At 45.4% G+C, this 23,985-nt stretch overlaps 1 protein-coding gene across 5 annotated transcripts in view; it reads right to left on the bottom strand.

Moving 5' to 3' along the window:
* Positions 1-957: 957 nt before the first annotated feature.
* flncb (filamin C, gamma b (actin binding protein 280)) overlaps positions 958-23,985 on the bottom strand; it is a 28,815-nt gene continuing 5,787 nt past the window's right edge. Inside the window, exons 2-49 of one of the 5 annotated variants that reach the window (XM_044021546.1) lie at positions 21,713-21,961; positions 21,515-21,612; positions 21,222-21,372; positions 20,738-20,856; positions 20,576-20,653; positions 20,292-20,454; positions 20,004-20,204; positions 19,058-19,180; positions 17,360-17,497; positions 17,137-17,263; positions 16,843-16,979; positions 16,471-16,664; positions 16,281-16,394; positions 16,045-16,188; positions 15,373-15,496; positions 15,120-15,280; positions 14,945-15,035; positions 14,681-14,853; positions 14,490-14,607; positions 14,151-14,413; positions 13,424-14,021; positions 13,110-13,283; positions 12,341-12,503; positions 12,105-12,265; positions 11,824-11,991; positions 11,610-11,733; positions 11,373-11,529; positions 9,550-9,739; positions 9,447-9,470; positions 9,107-9,354; positions 8,064-8,156; positions 7,464-7,563; positions 6,841-6,981; positions 6,579-6,707; positions 6,106-6,279; positions 5,866-6,027; positions 5,558-5,761; positions 5,312-5,464; positions 5,096-5,218; positions 4,854-4,964; positions 4,017-4,286; positions 3,797-3,934; positions 3,534-3,649; positions 3,266-3,398; positions 2,846-3,022; positions 2,538-2,756; positions 2,213-2,419; positions 958-2,123 (exon numbers count right to left, since the gene is read on the bottom strand). In XM_044021546.1, the coding sequence (XP_043877481.1) occupies positions 1,936-2,123; positions 2,213-2,419; positions 2,538-2,756; positions 2,846-3,022; positions 3,266-3,398; positions 3,534-3,649; positions 3,797-3,934; positions 4,017-4,286; positions 4,854-4,964; positions 5,096-5,218; positions 5,312-5,464; positions 5,558-5,761; positions 5,866-6,027; positions 6,106-6,279; positions 6,579-6,707; positions 6,841-6,981; positions 7,464-7,563; positions 8,064-8,156; positions 9,107-9,354; positions 9,447-9,470; positions 9,550-9,739; positions 11,373-11,529; positions 11,610-11,733; positions 11,824-11,991; positions 12,105-12,265; positions 12,341-12,503; positions 13,110-13,283; positions 13,424-14,021; positions 14,151-14,413; positions 14,490-14,607; positions 14,681-14,853; positions 14,945-15,035; positions 15,120-15,280; positions 15,373-15,496; positions 16,045-16,188; positions 16,281-16,394; positions 16,471-16,664; positions 16,843-16,979; positions 17,137-17,263; positions 17,360-17,497; positions 19,058-19,180; positions 20,004-20,204; positions 20,292-20,454; positions 20,576-20,653; positions 20,738-20,856; positions 21,222-21,372; positions 21,515-21,612; positions 21,713-21,961 (7,811 nt within the window). In that variant the 3' untranslated portion in view covers positions 958-1,935. Of the gene's footprint in view, positions 2,124-2,212; positions 2,420-2,537; positions 2,757-2,845; positions 3,023-3,265; positions 3,399-3,533; positions 3,650-3,796; positions 3,935-4,016; positions 4,287-4,718; positions 4,965-5,095; positions 5,219-5,311; positions 5,465-5,557; positions 5,762-5,865; positions 6,028-6,105; positions 6,280-6,578; positions 6,708-6,840; positions 6,982-7,463; positions 7,564-8,063; positions 8,157-9,106; positions 9,355-9,446; positions 9,471-9,549; positions 9,740-11,372; positions 11,530-11,609; positions 11,734-11,823; positions 11,992-12,104; positions 12,266-12,340; positions 12,504-13,109; positions 13,284-13,423; positions 14,022-14,150; positions 14,414-14,489; positions 14,608-14,680; positions 14,854-14,944; positions 15,036-15,119; positions 15,281-15,372; positions 15,497-16,044; positions 16,189-16,280; positions 16,395-16,470; positions 16,665-16,842; positions 16,980-17,136; positions 17,264-17,359; positions 17,498-19,057; positions 19,181-20,003; positions 20,205-20,291; positions 20,455-20,575; positions 20,654-20,737; positions 20,857-21,221; positions 21,373-21,514; positions 21,613-21,712; positions 21,962-23,985 lie in introns of all 5 variants that reach the window. The other 4 variants (XM_044021543.1, XM_044021544.1, XM_044021545.1 and 1 more) reach the window with 4 other exon arrangements.

Below are 23,985 nucleotides of genomic sequence, written 5' to 3'. Positions count from 1 at the left end.
ATAATGTCAGTAAAATAAGTTACATACTGCAGCTTTGAGTGTTTAATCTGTATTATTAGGGTTCGAGCAACAAGTTTGCAAGAACCCTATTGAAACTGGAAGGATTATTATTATTTCTACATTTGTCTTTGTTGATGAACTAATTGGAGTTTAAAGTTGAGGGGAGACTGTTAATTAGTTTTTGCCAAGCTCTGATTGGACGCCGCGTTCAGGAACTCACTGTGACGAAGAGGAGGAGGAGGAGGAGGAAGAGGAGGCCGTCATTTCCCAGATTAGAGATCCGCCTGGTTAAATTAGGAGGGAGTAAATTTAGCTCGCCATCTTCTTCCTCCTCCTTCTCCTCTTCCTCTCATTAATTACAGAGTCAGAATAAGAGTAACTGCTGCAGGACGAAGGAGGATGAAGACGAGGGACGTCCTCACATCATCATCATCGTCATCATTAAATTTGTTACCTTTGTCACCATCATCATCGTCATCACCATCATTCTTCTTCTTCAGTGTGGTCCTGTTCCTCTAAGTCTAATGACTGAGCGTCGTCACTTTAATGAGAGTCTGCCGCCCCCTGCTGGTGATTGAGCATCATTGTAGCGAGTCTGCAGGAGAGGGATTCACGTCCAGAGTTATATTTAACAGTAAATGTCTCATTATACAGAAATAATAATCTACAAATATAATATATAATATAATATAATATAATATAATATAATATAATATAATATAATATAATAAATGTGACCACATTGAGTATGAATTAATGTGTAAATATACATATAAATCAAATCAAGAATAAAGAACTGCAACAATTATTCCATTATTAATCGATTGCTAAATTAATTGTCAAACATTAACTTAAGGTAAATAAGCTTAAAATGTAAATTTCTATAAGTCTAATTAGGTTATTTAATATTAAATGTTGTGTTTTTCCAGAAAATAAAGACGTACAGAATCATAACCGTCATTGTTTGATTGTATCAGTTTGAGCCTCGGCAGCACTTTAATTACATTCAACATATTTATTTTATTTTTCATTCATACAAAAATCACTAAAAAATGTCAAGGCAATACTGATCTTCATCATCATCATCATGCTCCTCCTCCTGTGGTGAAAAAAAAAATCAAAACTCTCCACCTGCTCGTCAACAATAAGACGTTTTCTGTCAAAGAAAATCAAGACAATAAATAAAGTCGCAAAAGCTCCAATGTCATTACATAAACCGCTTCACTTCCTGCTTCACTTCCTATTTCACTTCCTGTGTTCGGACGAAAAAAAAACACTCTGAAAAGAGAAAAATTGTGAAAAAAAGAAACAAAGAAAGAACTCAACAACAAATCTGACATTTGCCACCATCGGAACTCGGCGCAACCTCGCCAACCCGTACGTTTACCGCTAATCGCACTTTTCTTATATTTATTTCACAGTAAATAAGTCGTACGCGTTGTACTGTTTCATTTTTTTAATCGTATTTCACCCGTTGCTACACTGTCTGTTCGCACGAATCCACCACGTAGAGCATTGTCATTGACTGATATTGCTAGCGGTGGCTAACAATTGCGTTGTTGGAACACTGGAACACTGTGAACTCCGGAACACTGGGTAACTTCAATCCAAAGTTCCGATGGAAATGGAACAAAGCATAAGAGTGTAGCTAGCTAGCTTGCTAGCCAACAGCCAGCAAATGAAAAGCAGGAAATGAACTCAAGAGTTTTCAGCGAATTCAGAGGTCAGAGGTTGTGGACACCACAGGAGGGGGAGGGGTGTTCATACAGACTCTGCTGGTGAACGAAGGTAAACACGACAACACCTGAAGGCAGCACGAGTCCACGGTGTGTTTACTGTCACATGCGATGAACAGTGAAAAAGTGTTGCTGCGGACACAACAGAAAACAGAGAGCGTCTTTAGACGGACGCGGTGGACTGGAAGAGTCCGGGGTCTCAGGGGACGGTAACATGGAAGGGACTGCCGGGGACGTTCTCGTCCCCCCACTTCACGATGAGGATGTAGCTGCCCTGCTCCTTCACCGTGTACGTGACGTTGTACATCCTGTTGCCCATGTGCTTCACATACACCTCCTCGCAGGGCGTCTTCGGCCCATGGACGCCCACCATCAACATGTTGGTGCCTGTGGAGACGCAAGGACAGAGACACAGAAAGAGTGAGTATCACTCGCATCACGTCCACGTCCCCGTGCTTCTCACTTCCTGTCCTCACCTGCTTTGCTGCAGTCAACTGTGAACGTGTTCTTCTGACCGATGAAAGCCTTCGACAGTCCAGCGCCTCTGGAGTTGACCTTACTGCCGTCTGAGGAGAATTTGGGTAACGAGGTAAAGGCCCCGCCCATTGCCGATGTCTTGGTGACAGTTTCCACAAGAACGGAAGATGTCTCGTGTAGACTGTGACCGCCGGAAAGACGAGGACCTGCGGAGACATTCAGATAGACGAGATGTTGACTATGGTTCTACAGGATTGATCTGGGACACACAGAGACTAAGGTCGGGTTTAGGTTAGGGTTTGTGGTGTTGGTCTTGAAATCCACCTGAGACTTTCGCTTTAAAGGGGCTTCCGACGATGTGCTGTGGTCCGCCATACTTGATGGAGATCAGGTAGTTTCCAGGAGCCATAGGTGTGTAGGAGACCTTGTACCCGTCTGGACATTCCTGACAGTCCATTTTTACTTTCGACGGTCCATCGATGGTGACAGACAGGGCTCCTGCTCCGGCATTACAGGTGTTTACTACAAACTCTGACGCGACTCCTGAGGAGGGAGATGAACACCCATCAGACTATTCCCTAATATAATCAGTCCTGGATTTAAAATAAAGGCATTTTATGTACTTGTTTTACCTGTGGTTCCTCCCTCCAGTCCTGGTCCAAAGGCAGAAACCATCCCAGGATCTCCAACCTGTCCCGGTTCTCCCACTCGGATCTTGAAGGGGCTTCCCGGGACGTGGCTGCTGTTGAAGCGAACGTCGATGGAGTGAATTCCATTTTCTCTCGGGATGAACCTGACAGCGTGCTGATCTGTACAAACAGTGAGACAAAGAAAAAGGTTTGCTTCTACTCATGTTCTGCCTCCTGTAACAGAGAGCGGTGTGTCATCTGTATCGTGAGAAACACTTTTATTGTGATTTGTGGAGCAGTAATTCAGTAATACATCTGCGTAGAGCTCCATATTTAGTATCACTGAAAGACAGACAGAGAAAGACCCAGTTGACCCAGGGTTGAGCCCTGTGGAACTCCAGGTAACAGTTGCTGGGATCTTACCGCTCTCCACCTCAGTGATGAAACACTCCTCGGTGGCTCCAGACGGCGTGTGGATCTTGGCATCGATCAGACCTCGAGCTCCGTTCAGCTGGACGGTAAAGGACGCCTCCTGTCCTACTTTCAGACCCATCTCCTGCGAAACGGCAGCAGGGGGAGGAATGGTGGGAAAAGGACGAAGTGCAGGTTAATTAATAAAGTCTACAGTCTCTCGATGTGAGCGACCTCATCAGCCTCCATACACTTTAGTGTGAATCTGGGATGATTTCACCTGCAGGCTGGTGATGGTGAGGCGGCGAGCGTCATCGGACAGAGTGGCGACGGGGACGATGAACGGAGAGTCTGGGATGTGCTCGTCATTGAATTTAATAGAAACCTCATAATCACCTAGAGAGAAGACAGGAGAGAATATTTTCTCTTATTTACCAAAATTAACAAGTTGATTGAGTTTAAACCCTCAATACGAACTGTTGTACACAGTTGAGTGTTGTCTGCATAGCGATTGATATTTGTATGGCGCATGACGCAACTCACCGGGCTCCTGAACCACATAGGCAACTCCACAGGATCCATCCTTCCTGTCCTCAAAGGTGATCTCGGCCTTGCTGGGTCCTTCTACGGCAATGGAGAGTCCTCCAGCTCCGGCCTCACGGGTCCAGATACTGAACTCAGCTGAAACACAGGAAACAATTATCTTAAGACTGGCAACAAAATGGGAAAGAAAGGATATGAAAAGAAGATGTTTCCAGCGCACCTGGGATCCCTGCGACTCCACGATCCAGTCCAGTTCCCCCTGCTCTCACTTTGTGGGCCCCTCCCTCTCCCAGTGGTCCCACAGTGAACTGAAAGGGACTCCCAGGAACGTGTTGGCCCCGGAATTTAACGTTAACGGTGTGAGCTCCCATTTCCTGAGGGATGAAGCGGACACTGTAGGTGCTGTCCTCTCCTTTAATGATCTCCGCATCCTCCGTCTTTCCTCCTGGACTTGTCACCTGAGCGGTCATCTCCTGGTTACCTGCCTCGCCTGAGAGGGAAAAGTGGAATCAGATGTTTTTTTAGTCTCTGAATGTCCCAAGACACAAAAATCACACATTGGTTAATATCTTGTTAATACGAAGGACCACAGAGTCTCAGAAGTGAGGACAAACACAAGCTCAGAGCATCTGTTAATGTTTATTGTCCCGACTAGAAACAGACTGGTGGTTGTTGGACGCGCACCTGCACCAGAAGCTCCAGGAAAAAGAAACAAGTTAAAGTAGAGACAGATGTCGACACAAAGCCAAAACAAATTGTTTAGTTTTTAGCTCGCAGGGACTCAGGAGTTGCTGGTCTACTGTTGCCTTGTTTAGTGAGTTTGTGTCACTGAGGTAAATCTGAACTAGCATTCGTTTCAATGTCTTTCAATGCAACACTGATGAGACATTCACACACATGCAGAGACACCGTGTCCACACACCGTCCTGCAGAGGCGGCCGGCTTCCACTGAACCCACTCATGCTCTCACGCCCCAGAAAGTCTCCGAACACGTCCCTGAAGGGGTCGCCTCCGACCCGTGTGCTCTCCTCCACGCGCACCTCCCTCTTCGTCTCACCTCCACGGGTTTTGCTGATCTCCGTCCTCTCAGTGCGGGTGTAGGTGTGGCTGCTGCGGGTGAACGTCTGAGTAAGACGCTCCTGATTGGACACCATCTGAAACCAGTTTCCTGCGGCGAGGACAAAGAAGCCGCGTGGTGGGGAAGAAGAGGAAATGTGGGAGAAAGAGAGGGAGGTGAAGAGAAGGAAGAAAGGTGGACAGGTGCAGATGGACAAAGGACACAGTGAAGTCCCAGCTCACCTGGTATTTTGAGGTTGAGGTCACAGGTGCTGCCGACAGTAGCGATGGAAGACGCCTGACGCTTCCTGGTGATGCTCTCCTTCATCCTGCCCTCGCCAAAAACCTTCACTGTGAAAGGACTTCCTGTGGGGACACGATAATCCAGAAACTTCAGATGTGCCAAGTCAAACAATTATTCCTCAGGACTGTTGCCGTGGCTGCGTCTCTGGTTCGTACCTGGTACGTGTTGGTCAGCGAACTTGATGTTGATGATGTAGTTTCCAGGTTCAGTGGGACAGTAAGTAACTTTGCAGGTCCCATCCTCCACGTCCTCGCAGTTAATGTCCACTTTACTGGGACCCTCGATGGATAGACCCAGGCCGCCATAACCTGACAACAAACAATTAAAAAAACCTGAATTTAATACAAGATTTAAGGTTCATAGCTGAATTTAATAACCAGTTAATCCACATCAATGTTAACCTGCGCTCCTTGTGTCCACGATGAACTCTGCCACCTCAAATGTGTGTCCTTCCACCAGCCCCTGACCGTAAACCTTCACCTTACTGGCGTCTCCGATCTCCGACTGACCCACCATGATCTTAAAGGGGCTGTTGGTCACATGTTTCCCGCTCTTTTTCACACTGACCACGTGTTCACCCACTTCCTTCGGTGTGAACGAGATTCCTGCGGGAAAACCATACCATGAATGCGTCGCTTTCGACATAACTTTAGCACGTACATAACATTAGCTTTACATTAACCTCACGGCCTGTAAGCAAGCGACTCACCGATGTGTCGGTTGGGAAGCCGCTTCAGCAGACATGGCTCCTCATTTCCAGATGGCGCTCTGATGGTAGCGGTCAGACTGCTCAGGTCCGTCTCCATGATCTTCAGGGAAACGTCTGTTGCCGTGCCAACGTTGAGCTGAGACGTCCTCATGGAGTCATCACCTGTTGACAAGAACAGCAGGCGGTTTGTTAAAATGTCCTGGGAGGACAAAAACGCTGCTGGACAGGAAATTGTGTTACCAGTGATCTTGGCTGTGAAGGGACTGCCGGGGATGTGCTTGTCATCAAATTTGACAATAATGTTGTAGTCTCCAGGTGCGGTGGGCAGGTAGGACACGGTGCAGGTCCCATCTTTGTTGTCCTTACAGCTGATCTCAGCTTTGGACGGCCCTTCCACGGCCAGAGAGAGACCACCTGCACCCAGAAAAGCAAAAGACGTGACCCAGTTTCTAAGTTTCTTAAGAGTGGAATGGTTCATTTTGGTAATATGGTACATATTTTTTTTCAACACCCTTCCCTTGGGGTACCAAAGTAAAATGGTGCGGTAAGGTCATGAGATTCAGCTCATTGGGTGACCAACTTTCTAAACCTACCAAGTAAAGGTTCTCAGTGGAAACATAAGCCTGATTCCAGGGCTTTATCATTGCAAACGGAACCAAACCAGGACAGAAACACGGCATTTGAAATGACAGACGCTGAAATAGTTCTGTTACCTTCTCCGGCGTCTTTGGTGACGATCGTGAACGTTGCTGGTCGGTTCACAGTGCCGTGGGTCAGACCAGGTCCGTACGCGGTCACATGACCACTGTTGATGGCATCGACGTAGAACTGAAGAGGACTTCCTGTAGGAGAGAAAAAACAAAAGAAGAACATGATGTTTCAGGATAAAAGTCAACCTGTTCCCTGATGATACGCCACTCTGTGCTTCAGAATGTGACCGGCTCGTGTCCCCATCAGGTCCTCTTCAGGCATTACCTGGGATGTGGTTTCCTTCGTATTTGATGTCCATCTCGTGCAGACCCCGTTCCGTCGGGGAGTACTTAACCGTGACGGTGCCGTCCTTGTTGTCGGTGATGTGAGGCCACGAGGTCCGACCCGATGGCATTCGCACTTCACCTGGAGGGAAGTCGCAAAGGGCACATGTCCCTGTCATTATGGTGGCCACCGTAGCTTCGTTAATATCACTATTTACATTTTGATGTTAAAATTTTCTTTTTCACCATAATTCACATCTTTGATTACACATCTTATACGAGATGAATAGTATAATTAAACTAAGTAAACATGTTCAGTCTGGTAGTAAACGATGCAGAATCACATGTTGTGAAAGTCGACTGATTGAACTTAGTTTTTTGGTTTGTTTTTTTTTAAACAACAGTAAGTTTTCCATTACCTTGTTAACCAGTTGCGGCATCCATCTTCCGTCTTCCTTCAGAACTGTCACCTGATGTTAGGTGGTGACCTGCCTTATCAGCTGTTGTTACTGACAAGCTGATAAGACAGATCCCCACCTAACATCAGGTGACAGCTCTGAGGAAGGTGGAACATAGACGCTGAAACTGGTTAACAAGGTAAAGGTAAAGAAGTGGAATCATCACCTGTTATTTCTCCTGTCTGCACAGTGAAGGGTATGACCAGACTGAAGGGGCGGAGTATGGGGTCCAACCCATCCACCGAACTGATGGGGTCATCAGTGGCCTGAACCAAAACATAGAAGGGTGGAGGGTGTTAGTGTGACCATACTGAACTCTGGGAAATCAGCCAGAGAGGAGGTGGCAGGAAATTAAGAGGAAGTACGGGAGGATGGTAGAGAGGTCCAGGGCGTCCGATGTGCGGACACAGAGACAAAGACAAGTCAAAAATTATAAGTTAAGTGTGTTAGTCTAGTGTTATTAATCAGGTGACCAGAATAAATACAGAGAACATGCAGCATCATGCTGAGCATATAATCTATGAGTGATGGGGGTTATTATTGACTTCAGAGACAGACACGATCCAAGGACAGTATATATACACATGTATATATATATACATATACATGTATGTGTACATATATACACACACACACACATATGTATATATATATTTTTTTTTAATATAATATACATATATATATGTATATATATATATACATATATATAATATTTGTATATCCAGTAGTAGTAGTAATAGTAATAATCAAGTGTAATGCTCTGTACCCATTGGGGTGTGAAGCCCACATAGGGAGTGAAGTGCTGCTGTAACTGAAGCTGGTCACATGGTTCCTCTATTAAAGGGACACTGTCACTCGCCTGACAGGGAACAAGTACACACACACACAGTTATGCACACTGTTAAATATATATATATGTATATGTATAATGACACACTGTTACACACACATTAAAATTGTTACACACACAGGGCCCGTACACACGAGCACGAGTTTAGGAGAACACAAAATTGATTTTTATTCACAAGGAACATGCATTTTTGGAAGCTAAAAAAAATCTGTTTTTGAAAAACAGGCCCAGACAAATCTAAAACCAAAACCCTTGTGTTTTCGTCTATACAACCAATGTGCTACTTGGCACAGAGTAGTTACTCAATGATTCTCCCTGACCTGTCTGACGGACGACAATGCTAACAACACTAGAACACAAACACCAAACATTTAAACACCACAAAAACACTAGAGTGGTAGCAATCATACTAGAACACTATTGCTAACATAAACACTATAATAGCAACACTAATGCTAACACCAACACTAAAATGAAACAATTCCATGGAAACACTTATAACACAAAATCTAATGCTAACACTGATGCTAACAGTGACTATGAACATTGAGTGTCTCATGGCACGTTATTTAACTTTGACGAAGGCTTTTTAATTAAATTTAAAGGGACAAATGTAAAAATTATTATTATTTGATCTGAATGTTTATGGTACAATAATTGAGAGTTTGGTGTTATGAATTTGGACTCAGTGTTTGTACCTCCAAAAATACATTAATTAATAACTCAAAGTAACACGGCAGGTGCAGGCTAACATAAGCATGTTAGCACACTAACAACAATAAAAACAACACAACATAAAAGTTAAACATTAAGACAGTTAGGTACCAAGAAAGCGTTATGGTAGTTTATCAGATTCAAATGTGAATGGTATCAAACTTTTCCCTAAAGTGTCCTCAATGTCTTCTGAATATCTTGTGGTCCCCCCCTGTCCCCCATGTCCCTGCAGGTTGGTGACTCACCACCACATGGAAGGGGCTGTTGGGAATATGTTCGCCTCCAAACCGGATGGTGATGACGTATTTCCCAGGCTCGGGGGCTGTGTAGTAAATATCAAACGTCCCATCTGCGTTCTCCACCACGTCCACGTCGAGCTCCGCCCCATCCGGAGTCGACACCTTGCAGGTGACTTTACCTTTCCCAGCAGCTTTTGCGTCCACAGTGATTACAGTCTCCTCGCCGATCTGGATGGTCGGGCCAATCCCTGACCCTGACAAGATGAAGGACAAACCACGACATGGGTGATTAAAATATTCATAATGACTGACAAACAAGGTGTAAACACGTCACTAACAGACTTACCCAACCCATGTCCACCAATCGACACTGTAGAAAAGCAACAACAGAGTCAGTTTCAGGTGATTAAATCTGATTGTTTGGGGCATGGTGGTGGGAGGAGTCTGACCTGTCACCAAACACTTGCTGGCATCCCCGGTGGGCAGGGCGTGGATCCGGTATGGGGAGTACGGGATCTCGTCTCCTCCATATTTAATAGTGATGGTGTAGCGTCCCGCCATGTCCGGCACATAGGACACTGTGTACGTCCCGTCCCGGTTGTCCCGGATGTTCGCCTTCTTGGGTTTTCCCTCTGGATCCTGGAGACGTGAGAATATGTTGTTTAGTGGCATAAATGTTTAGTCGTAAATGCGGTGGAGTGATGTACCGCCCATCAGTGGTCTCTACCATGTGCCACAAAAACTGAAGAAATGAACTGATCAGAACCTCAAGACATGATTCAGCTATGTCAGAAATCTACCCACACCAGGATGATGACAATGTTTTTTTATGACCTGTATCAAACTCTGGGCAGCTCGAGAGGAGGAGTTAAAAACTCATTAAACAAACACATGAACTTTATATATCTGAACCAGACTGGAGAGTGGACTAATAGTGGACTCAAGAATATTTTGGAGAATGGCTTTGAGATTAGACTAGAATTGGGACTAGACTAGACAGGAATAGAGAGTGGACTGGAGCCTGGATTAGTGACTGAATTGGACATTGAACTATATACTGGCACTGAACTAGAGACTTTGGACTGAGACTAGACTGAGCACTGGACTGGAGTTTGGACTGGAGAAACTAGAGTAACTGGATTGTGGACTGGATGGCTGCTGGTTTGAGACCAGTGTTGTTCACAGCACTCACATGTCACACAGGGTCTAACTACAGGAAGCAGCAGAGGGAGGAGGATGGATGGTGGCAGTTTTTACGTTGCACTCCAGTTAGTGGAGAACTAACTAGTCACAGGTGTCCGTTAGAGCGTTAGACAAACTGGGAGGGGGGGTGAGGCAATGGGGGGGGGAAGGGGTGTGGCCTTACACTGCCTCTCGTCAGAATACTGAAGGGGATGGTTTTCTTTACTATGTGACTCTCCCACACCCTCATGCCCCAGTCCTCCACAAACACAGCGGCCTCGCGCCTGCTTCCATCTGGACCCTGACGCAGCAGCGGCGGCGAGCAGCGAGCAGACACGATGGCGCCCGGCAGCAGAGCAGCACGTCACATAGAGAGTGTGAATGAGGGTTAAAGCGTCAATGACACAGACTCAGCCCTCATCATTTATGCAACACTTTCCTCACAAACAACCTCATTCTTTGCTGTGAATCAGCAGGAAGTGTTCGAAATAGTTTGGTCCTAGTTACCACGATGACACAGAATGTGTTGGTTCCTACATTCATAAAAGTTTTTTTTAGTGCAAGGTGACAAATAAGTGACTGAAAGTCATATGCTCCCACCCCCATTCCCTCCCTCTTTTCCTTCAACGTGGTTCAGTGGAACAAACCATCTTGTTCATTGCAGTGAATCTTGGCAGGGGAGCAAAAGAATCAGTTGCTAAATTAAAAGTGTAGACTACAGAGGTGACAGAATTTTTAATTCTAAATTTGGGGCAGGTTCTGAGGCATATTACATGTGTAATAGTGTGCAAATGTGGTGACGCAAATCCAATGAGGCAAAAAAACGGTAAATTCCCTGAGATATCTCCAATATCCTAATATTACATTGGAAATGGAGCACAGTCACTGTAAGTGCAACCAGACAAAGTGAGAAAGGAAGTTTAATTACCTTCTAATACTGGAAAATTTGCGTGTGTGTCACTTGACCCAACTTTTACGATCAACATAGTCCCAAAAGAAAATTTACAAAGAGTCGAAACCACAGCCGCACAAGTAACACAGCTTAAAAAAACTGATAATTCGTCAGGTTCTTCAGGATGCTGTGACTCACCAGAATCTGGACTGTGAGCAGTCCCTCTCCAGCATCTCGGGCGTCGATGGTGAACTCGACGGGCAGACTTGCAGGGACTCCTGATGCATTCAAACCGGGACCGCTGGCTCGGACTTTGCTGGCATCATGAGCTGGTAGCGTCTTGATCTTAAAAGGACTGAGGGGACATGGTTTGAAATGTTAGACCTTTACTTGGAGGATCAGGACTTCCTGAATGCTAAACCTATCAATTCTCACCTGCGAGGAACCTCCTGGTCAGCGTACTTCACACACACAGTGTATGGGCCATCATTGGCAGGAGTATAGTTCACAGTGTGGGTCCCATCACCATTGTCAGTGATGCTTATTGGTTCGGCAACACCTGCAGAAATTCGTAGTAGTTTTCAATTTGCTTCTTCCTACATGGAGGTCAGTAAACACACTGGTGAGGGACAAGTCGTCATGGTCTTACCAGTTGGCCCGTAGAGCTGGACCTCCAGTGGTGCAACTCCAGCCTTGCTGCTGTCCACGGTGAAAGTCTGAGGAACATGAGCTCGTACACCACTTCCCAGTCCTGGACCTGAGCACTTCACCTTACTTGGGTCCACAAGCTCTCGCACTGGGACCCTGAATGGACTTCCTGCAACACAAACACTTATGTAACATCGCCATGCAGTTCCTAGACTTGTGAAGACCTAAAACATTTCAACCAAACTAGTTGATGTTCTGGGGTATCATGAGGTGCTTCCTCACCTGGGATAGGAAGGCCTCCAAAGGTGATATTGACGTCATACTCTCCGGGTGTGAAAGGGATATACTCCACACTGCAACTGCCATCTTTGTTGTCCTTACATGACATCTTTGCCTCAGACGGACCCTCAATAGCGAGGCCAAGACCACCGGTGCCAGCACCCCTGAGGGAGAGCAAGAAGAAAGTAAGTAAGAGCGAGAAACTGTAGGAATGAATATGTGTTAAACCAAGAACTCACCTGGTCTCAACAGTGAAGCGGTTTGGTTTGTTGACGAGTCCTTCCTCCAAACCAGGACCGTAGGCCCGGACTCGACTCGGATCACAACCCTCATTCACTGACACCCTGAAGGGACTCTTCGGTACAGAGACTTCGTCAAACAGAACTTCAATCAGATGTAAACCTGCAGCCACAAAAAGAGACACCAACAATTTGACATCCAGCCACAGTAACTCAGTCACAGTGAACCCAGTGGTCGGCGGATCATTTGCTCCACAACTAGTGACTATTCTCCTGGAGCTAATGCTAAGCTAATTACATTCACAGTAAATCAACGGCTTGAATTAACTCGTCACACTTATTGTGCTTTGAAATTTACCTCAGAGTTATTTAAACTTTCATTCCATTTATTGGCATCCCAAAGGCCTTTCAGTGTTAGAATCAGAGACCTTCCTGTAAACACCAGGCTGAGAACTCCTGTCCCTCAAGGCACTAGACTCTAACATGTCACACATTACTATCAGTGGAAAACCATCAGACTGCAGCTATTTTTACCCAAGTTCATAACTCCCAGCTCTGCTCAGAGAAACAGTCGACCCATTCATTTAATGTCACAAGTGTCTCCACAGTAGCAGTCGTAAACACAGAGGAATTTTCTGGTTTAGGATTTAAGCTTGTTTCCATATCTTTACAGTTTGCAGTAATAAACCTGCAACAGCTTCCATAAAGCTCCACCCCCACCTTCTCAGACAAAACAGACAAACACAGAGCAGTACGTCCAGCTTCTTACCGTCCTCGTATGGCGTGTACTCCACTCTGTAGGTGCCATCACCCTTGTCAGTGATGTAAGCGTCAGTGTTGGCACCTGAAGGGTTGGAGATGTGGGTTTTGATTTGGCTCTTGCCGCTCTTGTAGAGCGACCGGGCTTCCACTGTAAAATGTGTGGTCACTTCCCTCAGGACACCTGTCGACAAGAGACATATCAGAGATCCAGTTAGTGACTCAGCAGCTGCCACGTGACTCAACAGATGTGTGGACAGATTTGATAAAGTAATAAATTGTCCATTGACACAGTGTCTCCTCTCATTATCTTTGGCCACTTACCTCTGGGTTCAATTCCTGGTCCATAGACCTTCACGCCGCTTGTGTCCACAGCTGGGTCCACCTGTAGGCGGGTGGGAAACTTTGGCACCGCTTGTCCTCCATACTTGATGGTGATGGTGTACATGCCATGAAACTTTGGTATGTAAGTGATGGAGTATGTCCCATCACCATTGTTCTGGACATGAACCTCAGCTTTGGCTCCGGAGTCTGAGATTATCTCAATGGTGAGCTCCGCCTCTCCAGCTTTGGAGGAGTCCACTGTGAAGGATCCAGCCTCGTTGACTTTCCCTCGCTCCAGGCCTGGGCCGCTTACCGTCACCTTAGAGGGGTCAAACATGGACTGAACCACAGCCTTGAAGGGGGAGCCAGGGATATGCTGTTCTGCGAACAGGATGTTGATGGTGTACTCGCCAGGCTCGGTGGGCAGGTAGGAGACAGAACAGGAGCCATCTCCGTTGTCTTGACATTCAATCTTGGCCTCGCAGGGCCCCTCTACCGTCAAGCCCAGACCACCAGTGCCGGCCCCCTTTGTGTCAATGGCAAATGGTGCTGGTTTACCCACAACACCTCCCTGAAGACCTGGACCATAAGCCCGCACCTGAATGGTTCAAGACGTTTAGTCAACGGTTAGAATATCTGTCAGGCTGTAAAGGATTCACAAAGAGAAGAGCAACCTCCAGGGAGCGTGTTACTCATCTCTGACTGCCACAAGCATTTAGTGACTCACCTTGGAAGGGTCAGGAGGCATGACGCCCTCCACGGTAAACGGACTTCCTGGGATGGGGTTTCCATCGTAGCTGATGTCCACCCGGTATGGCCCCTCCTCGGGGGGAATGTACTTCACCGTGTGAAGTTCATTGGCTGTTCCCGACTCCACCTTGCAGGGGATTGGTCGACGTGATGGGGAGGTGATTCTGACCTCCAATTTGGCCTGACCTCCAGCTCCTTGCGTGCAGATAGTGAACTCCTGATCCTTCCCCACATCCACCTCTGTGGTTTGATGGATGGGTCAGAAATTGATTTTATCATAATCAATCATGATGATCAGTATAATGAAAACACTTACTGTTGTTCATCCCCTGAACTTTGACCTTGTTGAGGTCGAGAGGTGGAGCAACACTGATGGTAAAAGGACTCCTGGGAATGGCATCTCCTCCGTGACAGATGGTGATGGACAGGTTCCCCTGAGAGAGACACAGTGGACAGTTAACTCAGTGTCACATGGCGAGGACACCAGAACCGGGTGTGGAGTCTTACCTGCTGCACAGCGGTGTAACGGACGGTGTAGGAGTAGTCGTGATTGTCGATGATCTCAAAGTCTCTCACGGTTTCGCCTTTGCCTGATGCAGCAGTGAAGTTAACCTTTGGTGTGGCCTTCCCTGCTCCCTTCGTGTAGATGGTGAAGTGAGTGGGTTTGCCCACTTCCACACCTGAGCAGGTGAGAGGATTCAGGTGATGAGTGCCCAGGACGTGATGGTTCTTGTATGTTGAACGTTGTATACTGTGTAAACACCTGCTCACCTGACTTGTTGAGTCCAGGGCCTTCTGCGCGGACTTTCGCTGCATCATGTGATGGATCCACTTTTATTCTGAAGGGGCTGATGGGGATTTCCTGATTTAATGTGAAAGGTCAGTGTTTAGTTGAATGTCTGTGTATGTGTCTTCAGAGGTCACCGACACACGTCTCCATTCTCACCTGATCGGCGAACAGCACCATGATGGTGTACTGGCCCGGCCCCGGCGGCATGTACTTCACTGTGAACGTGTCATTGTCGTTCTTGATGATGTCAAAGTCGATGTCGGCCTCTGCAGGTCCGACGACACCTGGTGCACATTTGATCCCGATGCTGACATCACCTGCAGGTAAAAATAAACTGTCAATAAACTGTATAAAATAATAATAATAATAACTAAAAAAATTAAATAAATAAAACTCAAACATGACTGACCCTGTCCGGCATCGCTGCAGTCCACAGTGAAGTACGTTGGCTCATTGGCCTTAAGCCCCATCTTCTCTACACCTGGACCATAAACCTTCACGTTCTCTGGGTGGCTGCCTTCACCTATTATCACCTGATGTGCAAAGTAAACATCAGGAAACAACAGGAAAACACATTTTTAAACATAAATCAACATTATTATAATAATAAATAAAATGTCTTTTGTATCTACAACACATATATTTTAAACCTTACACCTTATACATTAAACCTTTTTTGTTTTTATTCAGTTAAGTTTATTGTACAACTGTTAATTAATGAATATTTATGTTTCGACTTAATCTTAAATGTACATGTCATTTAGTATTATTATCATTTACTACATATTTTACTTTATTGCAATACTATTACATAAACACTTTTTCAACAAATATACAAAAACAGTACTTAACATAATTGTTATAATCAAATGTGAGGCTGTGTTGAACCTCAGGGTTTTATCCTGAGTCCTCTATAATTCTTTATGTGCCACTATAAACACAGCTGTTTTTCTGTTCCTGTAAACAATATAAAGCTATTTTTCTGAATTGCAAACATATTTGTCCTTGATGTCCTGAAAGTTTTGGGACAAATCTTCCATTTCAGTGTTTGAACAGATGCAGCAGGTGGGTCAGTTTTTACCCTGAAGGGACTGTTGGGGACGTTGACTTCACCCCAGGTGATGATGATGGTGTGTTTGATGGGTTTAGTGGGAATGTAAACACAGAAGTAGGTGCTGTCTCCATTATCGGTGAGCTGGATGTCGATGGGAAAGCCTTCTGCATCCTAGGAACACGATCAGACGTTAGCGTCTCATAATCTGCCATCAGTTCCATCAGATTAGTCGTTTAAATGCATGTCAGGCGTTGATTTGTCACCTGAGCGTACAGCTTCAGCTCGCCACTGCCAGCTCCATGGGTGTCGATGGTGAAGTCGGCGGGTTTGTTGACAATGCAGCCCACGGGCTCCAGACCAGGGCCATAACACTTCACCTGAGGCAGTGACAACATTAAAATCACGACAACCAGATTCAAGATCATTCTAAAGCCGTCAAGAATTTGATCTAACCTTTTCTGGGAAGACACCGCTGGCTGCAGGGAGGATGTGTGCCATGAAAGGACTGTCCTTGATGTCCTCGTCGTCACATATGACATGGACAGCGTAGTTGCCAGGCTCGGTCGGCCAGTATCGGACGTCACATGACCCATCACCTTTGTCATCGCACTCGATCCTCGCCTGGGACGGCCCCTCGATGGAGAAACCTGCCGTGAAAAAAACACATCATAGGTTAAATCTCTTCAGAGAAAGGTCATTCTCTATATTTTTTTATCACTATACGCTGATGACTCAATGCTGTTAAATGAGGTCCTTAACATTATAGATTTTAGCAAAATCATGACTTATGTTGTGTTTAGCATCATATGGGTTTTAGTCACGTACCGAGCGTTCCCACCTCCGTCCCGATGGCCTCGACCACAAAGTCTGCACTTTTTCCCACCATGCCGGTCTCTAGACCCGGACCCCAGGCCCGGACTTTCTGAGGCCCCGCCTCCTCACTCACGTGCACTTCAAACGGACTGAAAACAACCACACATTCACAAAAGTCATTACAGACTTAAACTTATAAATAATGAATGTTTTAATATTAAAAACTATAAGGGAAGCCTCTTTTTGACTTCCATCTGAACTGAACTGGTTGTGCTTGTTGTGAGTCAGGTGTTGTGAGCTTCTTACCTGCGTGGAATGCTGTGTCCCCCCCACGTGATTATTACAATGTAATTTCCTGTCGCAATCGGATAGTAGTTACACTCGAACACTCCGTTTTCCATCTCGAGGATCTTAACTGGCTCGTCAAGGCCCTCTAGTGGCAAAATAAAACATCACACAGAATCAGTGAAAAACACAGACCCGAAAGACAGAAATTGAATTAAATCTATAAATTGACTGTACGTCTTACTTGGTCCCTTCACGTTGACCTTCAGTTCTCCGCTGCCGCCTCCTTTGGTGTACACTTTAAAATCGGCCACTTCTTTCACCCTCAGACCTTTGGGCTGCAGACCTCGGCCCGACGCCCGGCATGCGTTTGGGTTAGAGGCTAATGGACCAATCAGAAGGAAACGCAGGAAGCTGGTTAGACTAGGGAGCAGACGATAAACTGGGACCGACATAAGACTGAAAATTAAATCTCAGCCCTGAACTCTGAGGATCATGTGATGTGATAAAACAACACACGTTGTTAGTGAGCGGAGAGTCGACACTGACAGAAGCAGTTTGCTGAGGCTGAAAGAGAAAAGCAGCCAAGATGGAGACGAGTCCAGAGGAGGAAGAGCTGCAGGTTCAGAAATGGCGTTAGACACATTTTACATCGGTTAAAACCACAGTTAAACACCCAATATTGTAATAATAATAATTAATATTATAATAATGATACAGTTTAATGTGCAGTGTCAGAGTTTAGCCTGAAGGAGAAGAACAACGATGAAGACACTGAACTTGAATGTGTGTAATAATCCTTTAAATGAACATATATTATTTTTTAAAAACTGTTCTCATTAAATATCTTGAATAATAAGTTAAAGTATTTTGTTTCTGGGATGTTGGAGGATGCTGTGGCCACACACACACACACACACACACACCCACCCTCTCTGGACAACAGTATAAATGATCCACCAATTTAGTCATCGGATTGATTGATATGAAAGTCACGCCAATTGTAATCACGTGTTCTTTAGTCACATGGTTTAAAATTATTGAGATTAATCACAGTTATGTTTTCGTTTTGAGTTTAAAATGAATCAATATTTTTGTAAAAATTTTTGGAGATAAAGATAAAACATCCATGTATTTACATAGCAACTTAGCTAGCTACTATTACTACTGACAGTCTTTTGAAGCTACTTGTTTAAATTATTGCTCTTTCTTTGGAGTTTTCATGTTTCTAAAAAGTTCTGACTACAACTGATCTTATAGAATGAAGTAAAACGTTCTTTTGGTCCGTAATTAACATAGACTACTCTAATGAGAGGTAGGCACCTAATTTTAGGGTCAACAAGCAAATATTTTTTCATATTTATGGATGTATTTTGGGTGCACAAGGTGCTAATACATCGTCACAAGAAGTGGACAGTGTGCAGCATGCTTCATATTTGAAAACAAAACAAAACAGACGTGGGTTTTCTGAATATTCTGAGAGGTTTAGCACAATGCCAGACAGTCCTTTCCTTCAGCACAGAGTTTTCTCAACATATACTGTACCTACAGACATGAGGAAAACAGCACAAAATCTGCATCAAACTGCAGCAGTTCGACTGTTTACACTCTCCAAATGCTGAACACCTTCACTTGTGCGTAACACCATGACTATGATTAAGTATCATATACGAACACCCACTTCAAAAACCTGAAATATCCCTTTAAATCACTGCATTAATCCTGATGTTATCCAGAGAGGGATCACCACCAAAACAGTCACTCTGGGATTGGGGCGGAGAAGAGGAGGGGGAAGCTGTTTAGAACGAAGCAGGAGCTGCACATGCGAGGACCCAACCCCCAACACAGAGGTGGAGGCAGCGATGGTTTGAGTTGAGGTGGAAGGAAACCAGGCGAGCGCAGGCAGGCCCCAGTCAAACCCCGCCCACTGGCCTGTACTAACTTGGTCGCCTGGGTTTGGGCGGAGTCGGAGGCGGGGCTCGTCGTGTCTTGTCTGAGGGTGGGGTGCTGATGGCCTGAGGTACCATCTGCACCGGAGACCCCGGAGGTGGGAGGTTCTGTGAAACTGCAGGAGGGAACAACAGTGATGAGAGAGACAGACACCGCCTGACCAGCAGACCACTTGGCCAGAGGACCACCAGACAAGTAGACCAGCAGACTACTCAAGGCAGTGGTGAATCCATTTTGGGTTCAGGAAGTCCAACAAGTGTGGTTCAAATCCCAACCTCTGAAGGTTCAATTCCAAGTCTCAAGTTTATCAAATCCACAATGTTAAAATTACACGTCTGCCAATGGTCGAGTCTAGGAATGCATATGCTGAAAAAGGAAAATCATTCCCAAGGCAAAGCCTGAGTCGAATCCCATATCAAGTCAGGAAATCCAAGAACCAAGTCTGAGATCAGTCAAAACGGAAAGTCCAATTTTCAGGTTTAAAGCCAAGACTGGTTGTCCTGGGTCAGGATAGAGACAAGTCCAAAGTCTTTTTCAAATCCTCAGAGACAAGAGCTTATAATTAGGACACAGGGGACTGAAATCAAGCCCTGTCTCATTACAACTGGATGTCCCCATGGCACAGAGAGACAAATACCAAGGCAAGTCAAGAAAATCAGCCAAGTCCAAAGACCCTTTCATTAATTCCAATCCATTCAGGTTCTGCATCCATCCAATTTACTGTTCACAAACCAGTCGAGCACCAAGATGATGAGGTCAACCCAGGCAACAAGGAGTAAGGCCTGCTGGTCCCATCAGACCTGTTGTAATATGCTTGTTTCCAAACAACCCTTCAATTCCAACTTCAAAATATTTAAACAAATTTAAACAAAAACAGAAACTAAACTTGAAAAAGGCAACTGAACGTGCTCTTTGTGGCCAACATAAATAAAACCCACCCTCGGAGATGTGGACTGTGAAAGGGCTTGGGGGAATCTGCTGCCCAGCAAAGGTCACATAGACGGTGTGAGGTCCCTCCAGGACAGGGACATAGGTGCAGCGGAAGATACTATCCCCTTTGTTTTCCAAGACAATCTCCACTGTGTCCCTGCGCCCATTTGAATCCACAATGATGACACCCACGTCTCCAGCTCCTGCCCCTGGAGGACACACAGACAGACTGTAAAAACGGAGACGAATGCTACTCTTCAGGATTTTACTGGTTCAGGAACAGAAAGACTCAGTACCTGCCGTGTAAATGTCAAAGTATGTTGGCTTGTTGGCCACGTTTCCCATCTGCTGCAGACCCGGTCCACGGGCCTGGACTTTAGTTGGATCACCCAACGCCTTGGAGACGCTGACGATAAATGGACTCCTGTCAATGTCCTGTCCAGCAAACAACACCTTCACCTGGACAAAGAAGAGGAGATCCAGAACTTTTCATCACACATATCAATGTTTCGTTTGAGTCTGAAGAATAAGATGTTTTGATGCAGCGACAATGTTTTTTATCTTGAGGTTTTTTACTTACTTTATGAAGGCCTTCCACTTTAGGTAGGTAGACCACAGAGTAGGTTCTGTTCTTGTCATTGTTTGGAATCACTCGGGCCTGACGGAGACAAACCCATACACATTGAGGTGTTATTTAACTAATTTTTAACATTTGACCTGAAAAATCTTATGTGACCCCCACCTCTTCAGTGTGTCCCTCTGGATCTTCCACATAAACCAGAACCTCACCCAGTCCGGCTTCCACAGTCTCGACCAGGAACTCAGCTGGTTTCAGAACAATGTTGCCAAGACGTTCGATACCTGAGGGACAGATAAAGCTCACGCGTCACTGAGAGACAATAATGTCATTAGCAATTGGGTCAAACCTCAACTTTACAAACTTGTGTCAAAATATAAGGTTTCAGTGTTTCAGGTTTGCTGGGAAAGACAACGTCTTAACAAATATAAAAACTTCCCAAAAGTTGAACAAAATGTAACATATCGTCAGTCTGTTGCTGTGGAGAAACAACAGATAACAGCTTGTGTCAGGTGGTACGATCCTGTTGCTGATTCACCTGGAAACAGGTGGAAATGCAACAGAGACAGAACAACTGGACGGGTGAGACGGGTGAGTCACATCTGTACCTGTTTTTGTTAATTGTTTGGTGTTGGGTTTGTCGTCTCACCTGGTCCATAGGCTTTGGCCATCTTTGGGTGCAAGGTCTTTGCCCTCAGGGGGGCGCCGGGCTTCAGTTTGGACTTGGGGAACTGGGACAGGTAGGTCATCACTGAGTGCTCATCCACGTTGGGGTCAACGATCTCCTCCGGAGCGATAACCTGAAAAGCAAACGTTAGAAGGACGTCAAAGTGAGTTGAAAGTCAGATGTTTTCAAGTGTCATGGTTCCATGTAATGATACATAGTGACACAAGTAAAAACAGTCTCTCTGTCTGATTATTTTATAGACATTTCAGCTTCACCTGTGGGACTCCGAGCCAGTCATCGGCCTGCTGCATGGCTTCCCTGGCGTTCTCCACCGGCTGACTGGGATCCCACATTTCCCAGTCCGGACACAAACCTGAAGGCAGCGCAGAAAGTTAGTCGTTGTCGTAACCGAATATAAGTTTGACATCTTTTATAGGCTTCAAACCGACTTTGATTATGAATTATTTGTTTACCTGGGGCACAGTTGTCCACTAGCGCCCCCAGTGCCTTCCCGTCTCTCCAGTCGCGGTGGAAGTTGGTGATGGGCAGCTGCGGCACCTTGTTCTGGATCCAGCCGAGCAGACGCTGCTTCGGCGTGAGCTTCTTGGCATCTTCGTCGTCCTCATCCTCCCACATGGGCATGGAGATGGAGTAGTGGAGGATCAGTGTCCAGATCAGACCCAGGATCAGCTTCAGGTTCCCGTCCACGATGGCTTTGGAGTCTGAGGGACAGAGACAGACAGAGGGGAGGACACATGAGCTGGGACAAGTTGGAATGTCTTCGTTACCATGGTGACACATCCTCTGAGACGCAAGGACATGAACCTGGATCTGTTATCATGGATACCAGTGGTTTAGCATTTTTCAAAGCCACAGCAGCCAATCGGAGAGCAGCGTCTGACGTGTGCTCGCCAAAATAAAAGTGCCGTTTATTTTTCAGGAGTGGAGAGGCATGTGTGTGTGCGTGTGTGTGTGTGTTGTGTGTGTGTGCATGTGTGTGTGGGGAGGTCAGATGATTTCATTCAGGCCTGGACTGAAGAATGAGGTCAGTTTAAATGGGAAAAACATGGACATGGACACACACACACACTGACAGAAACTAATGTGAAGTTTCCGCCTGCTAGTGTGTGTGTGAAAATGTGTTCACAATCATGAAATCATATTTTCCTTCTCCATTCTCAGATGACTGTTATTCTGACCTCCTCCCCCCCCACACACACACACATTCTTATACAGCAGTCTGAGTGAGGACACTTATAGACATAATCCATTTCTTTAGCCCTTATCCTTACCTTACCCTTAAACCATGTTGTAACCCTATAAAAGGACCTTTAAGATCATGAGGACATAACAAAATGTCCTCAATGGTTTTTATATGGTTTTTGGTCCTCACAAACACATACATACAAGTACACACACACAGAGGAAGTGAAGGAAATGTTGTGATGGAGCTTCACAGTAATCTTTCCCCAGGAAACAGGAGCTGCTGCAGTGTGTCTACACAAACCCTTAAACAAAAGCCTTATCCCAGAACCTTAACCATAATCAAATCTTACTCCTAAACTTAAACCAGAAATTAGATTCTGCCTCATTAGGACCAGACCAGGTTTTGGTCACCACAAGGACTCCTGGTCCTGACAAGAAAAAATGTCCTAAAGACCTGACGTAAGCTGTGTCCTACTGTTTCACCTTAACTCACACAAATCCTTACAATTATTATACATGACACAGTTTTTTTTATTAATACACAGTGTATTTTATTACATAGCTTTCTTAAAAAACTTGATTCTTGTTGCACCTCAGTCTAACAGACCACAGCTGTGTCACCTCACATCAACCAGAGTAACTTAAAGAACATGTTTCACGTCTTTTCCAACAGGAAACTAAAACAAACGCTGTTGGTCCACTGCTGCCTCGTGTGGTCACTTTGTGTCACTGAGGTGAATCTGAACAAAGGATTTCGAAAGCCGAATTCATGGCACAACACATCCGAACTTAGTGATGGAAGCAGCGGTGATCGACAACTCCTGCGTCACCGTGACGTTAAAATCAACGATTTTCTCTATGGAGTTTGGTCTGGGAGAGAGTGAACGGGGCTTATTTCACAACACTGGGGGGGGTCAGTGCACATGTTTTACATATATACACACACTGAGTATGTACACAATCATTTATAAATACAATACATGTTTATACACCACAGGCTCTTTGATCGCTCGCTCGTTCTCTCTCTCTCGGTGGTCACCGTCTCTTGTTGCCAGCGGTTACCAAACAAACAGCCGAGGAGAAACAATGGAGTTCTGATAAAAGGAAAACAGACACACACGCACACACACACACACATGTACACACAGAGCGAGCGAGGTAGGGGGCGATGGAGCAACTGTGTAATGTGACATTTAAGACTTTATGAGAAAGACAGAGAGTCTGGTGAAGAGAAACAAAAGCTGAGGGGATTTAAATGTGAAAACACAAACAGACAAATAAAAATCCACTGACGCCAAGATTAAAGCTGTAACTTTTGTCCATCTTTGTTGTTATGATTATTAAGTTGTCTGAAATCAGGCTCCGTCAGGCAAAACAATCAGACCTGACTGAGGGAGCGTTTGTGTGTATACAGAAGCAGAGCAGGGGCGGGCGGCGACAAGAGGCACTCGACTTTTAGTCGTTGTTTTGGTTGATTTGACGTGGCCTAAAATGAAATAAAGGGGTTTAAATGTCAGTGTCTCTGTAACATAGTGAAGAC

Source organism: Solea senegalensis, linkage group LG3 (genome assembly GCF_019176455.1).
Source record: "Solea senegalensis isolate Sse05_10M linkage group LG3, IFAPA_SoseM_1, whole genome shotgun sequence".
Taxonomy (NCBI): Eukaryota; Metazoa; Chordata; class Actinopteri; order Pleuronectiformes; family Soleidae; genus Solea; species Solea senegalensis.
Note: the sequence above shows the minus strand (reverse complement) of the source record. Positions and strands in the feature narration are given on the sequence as shown.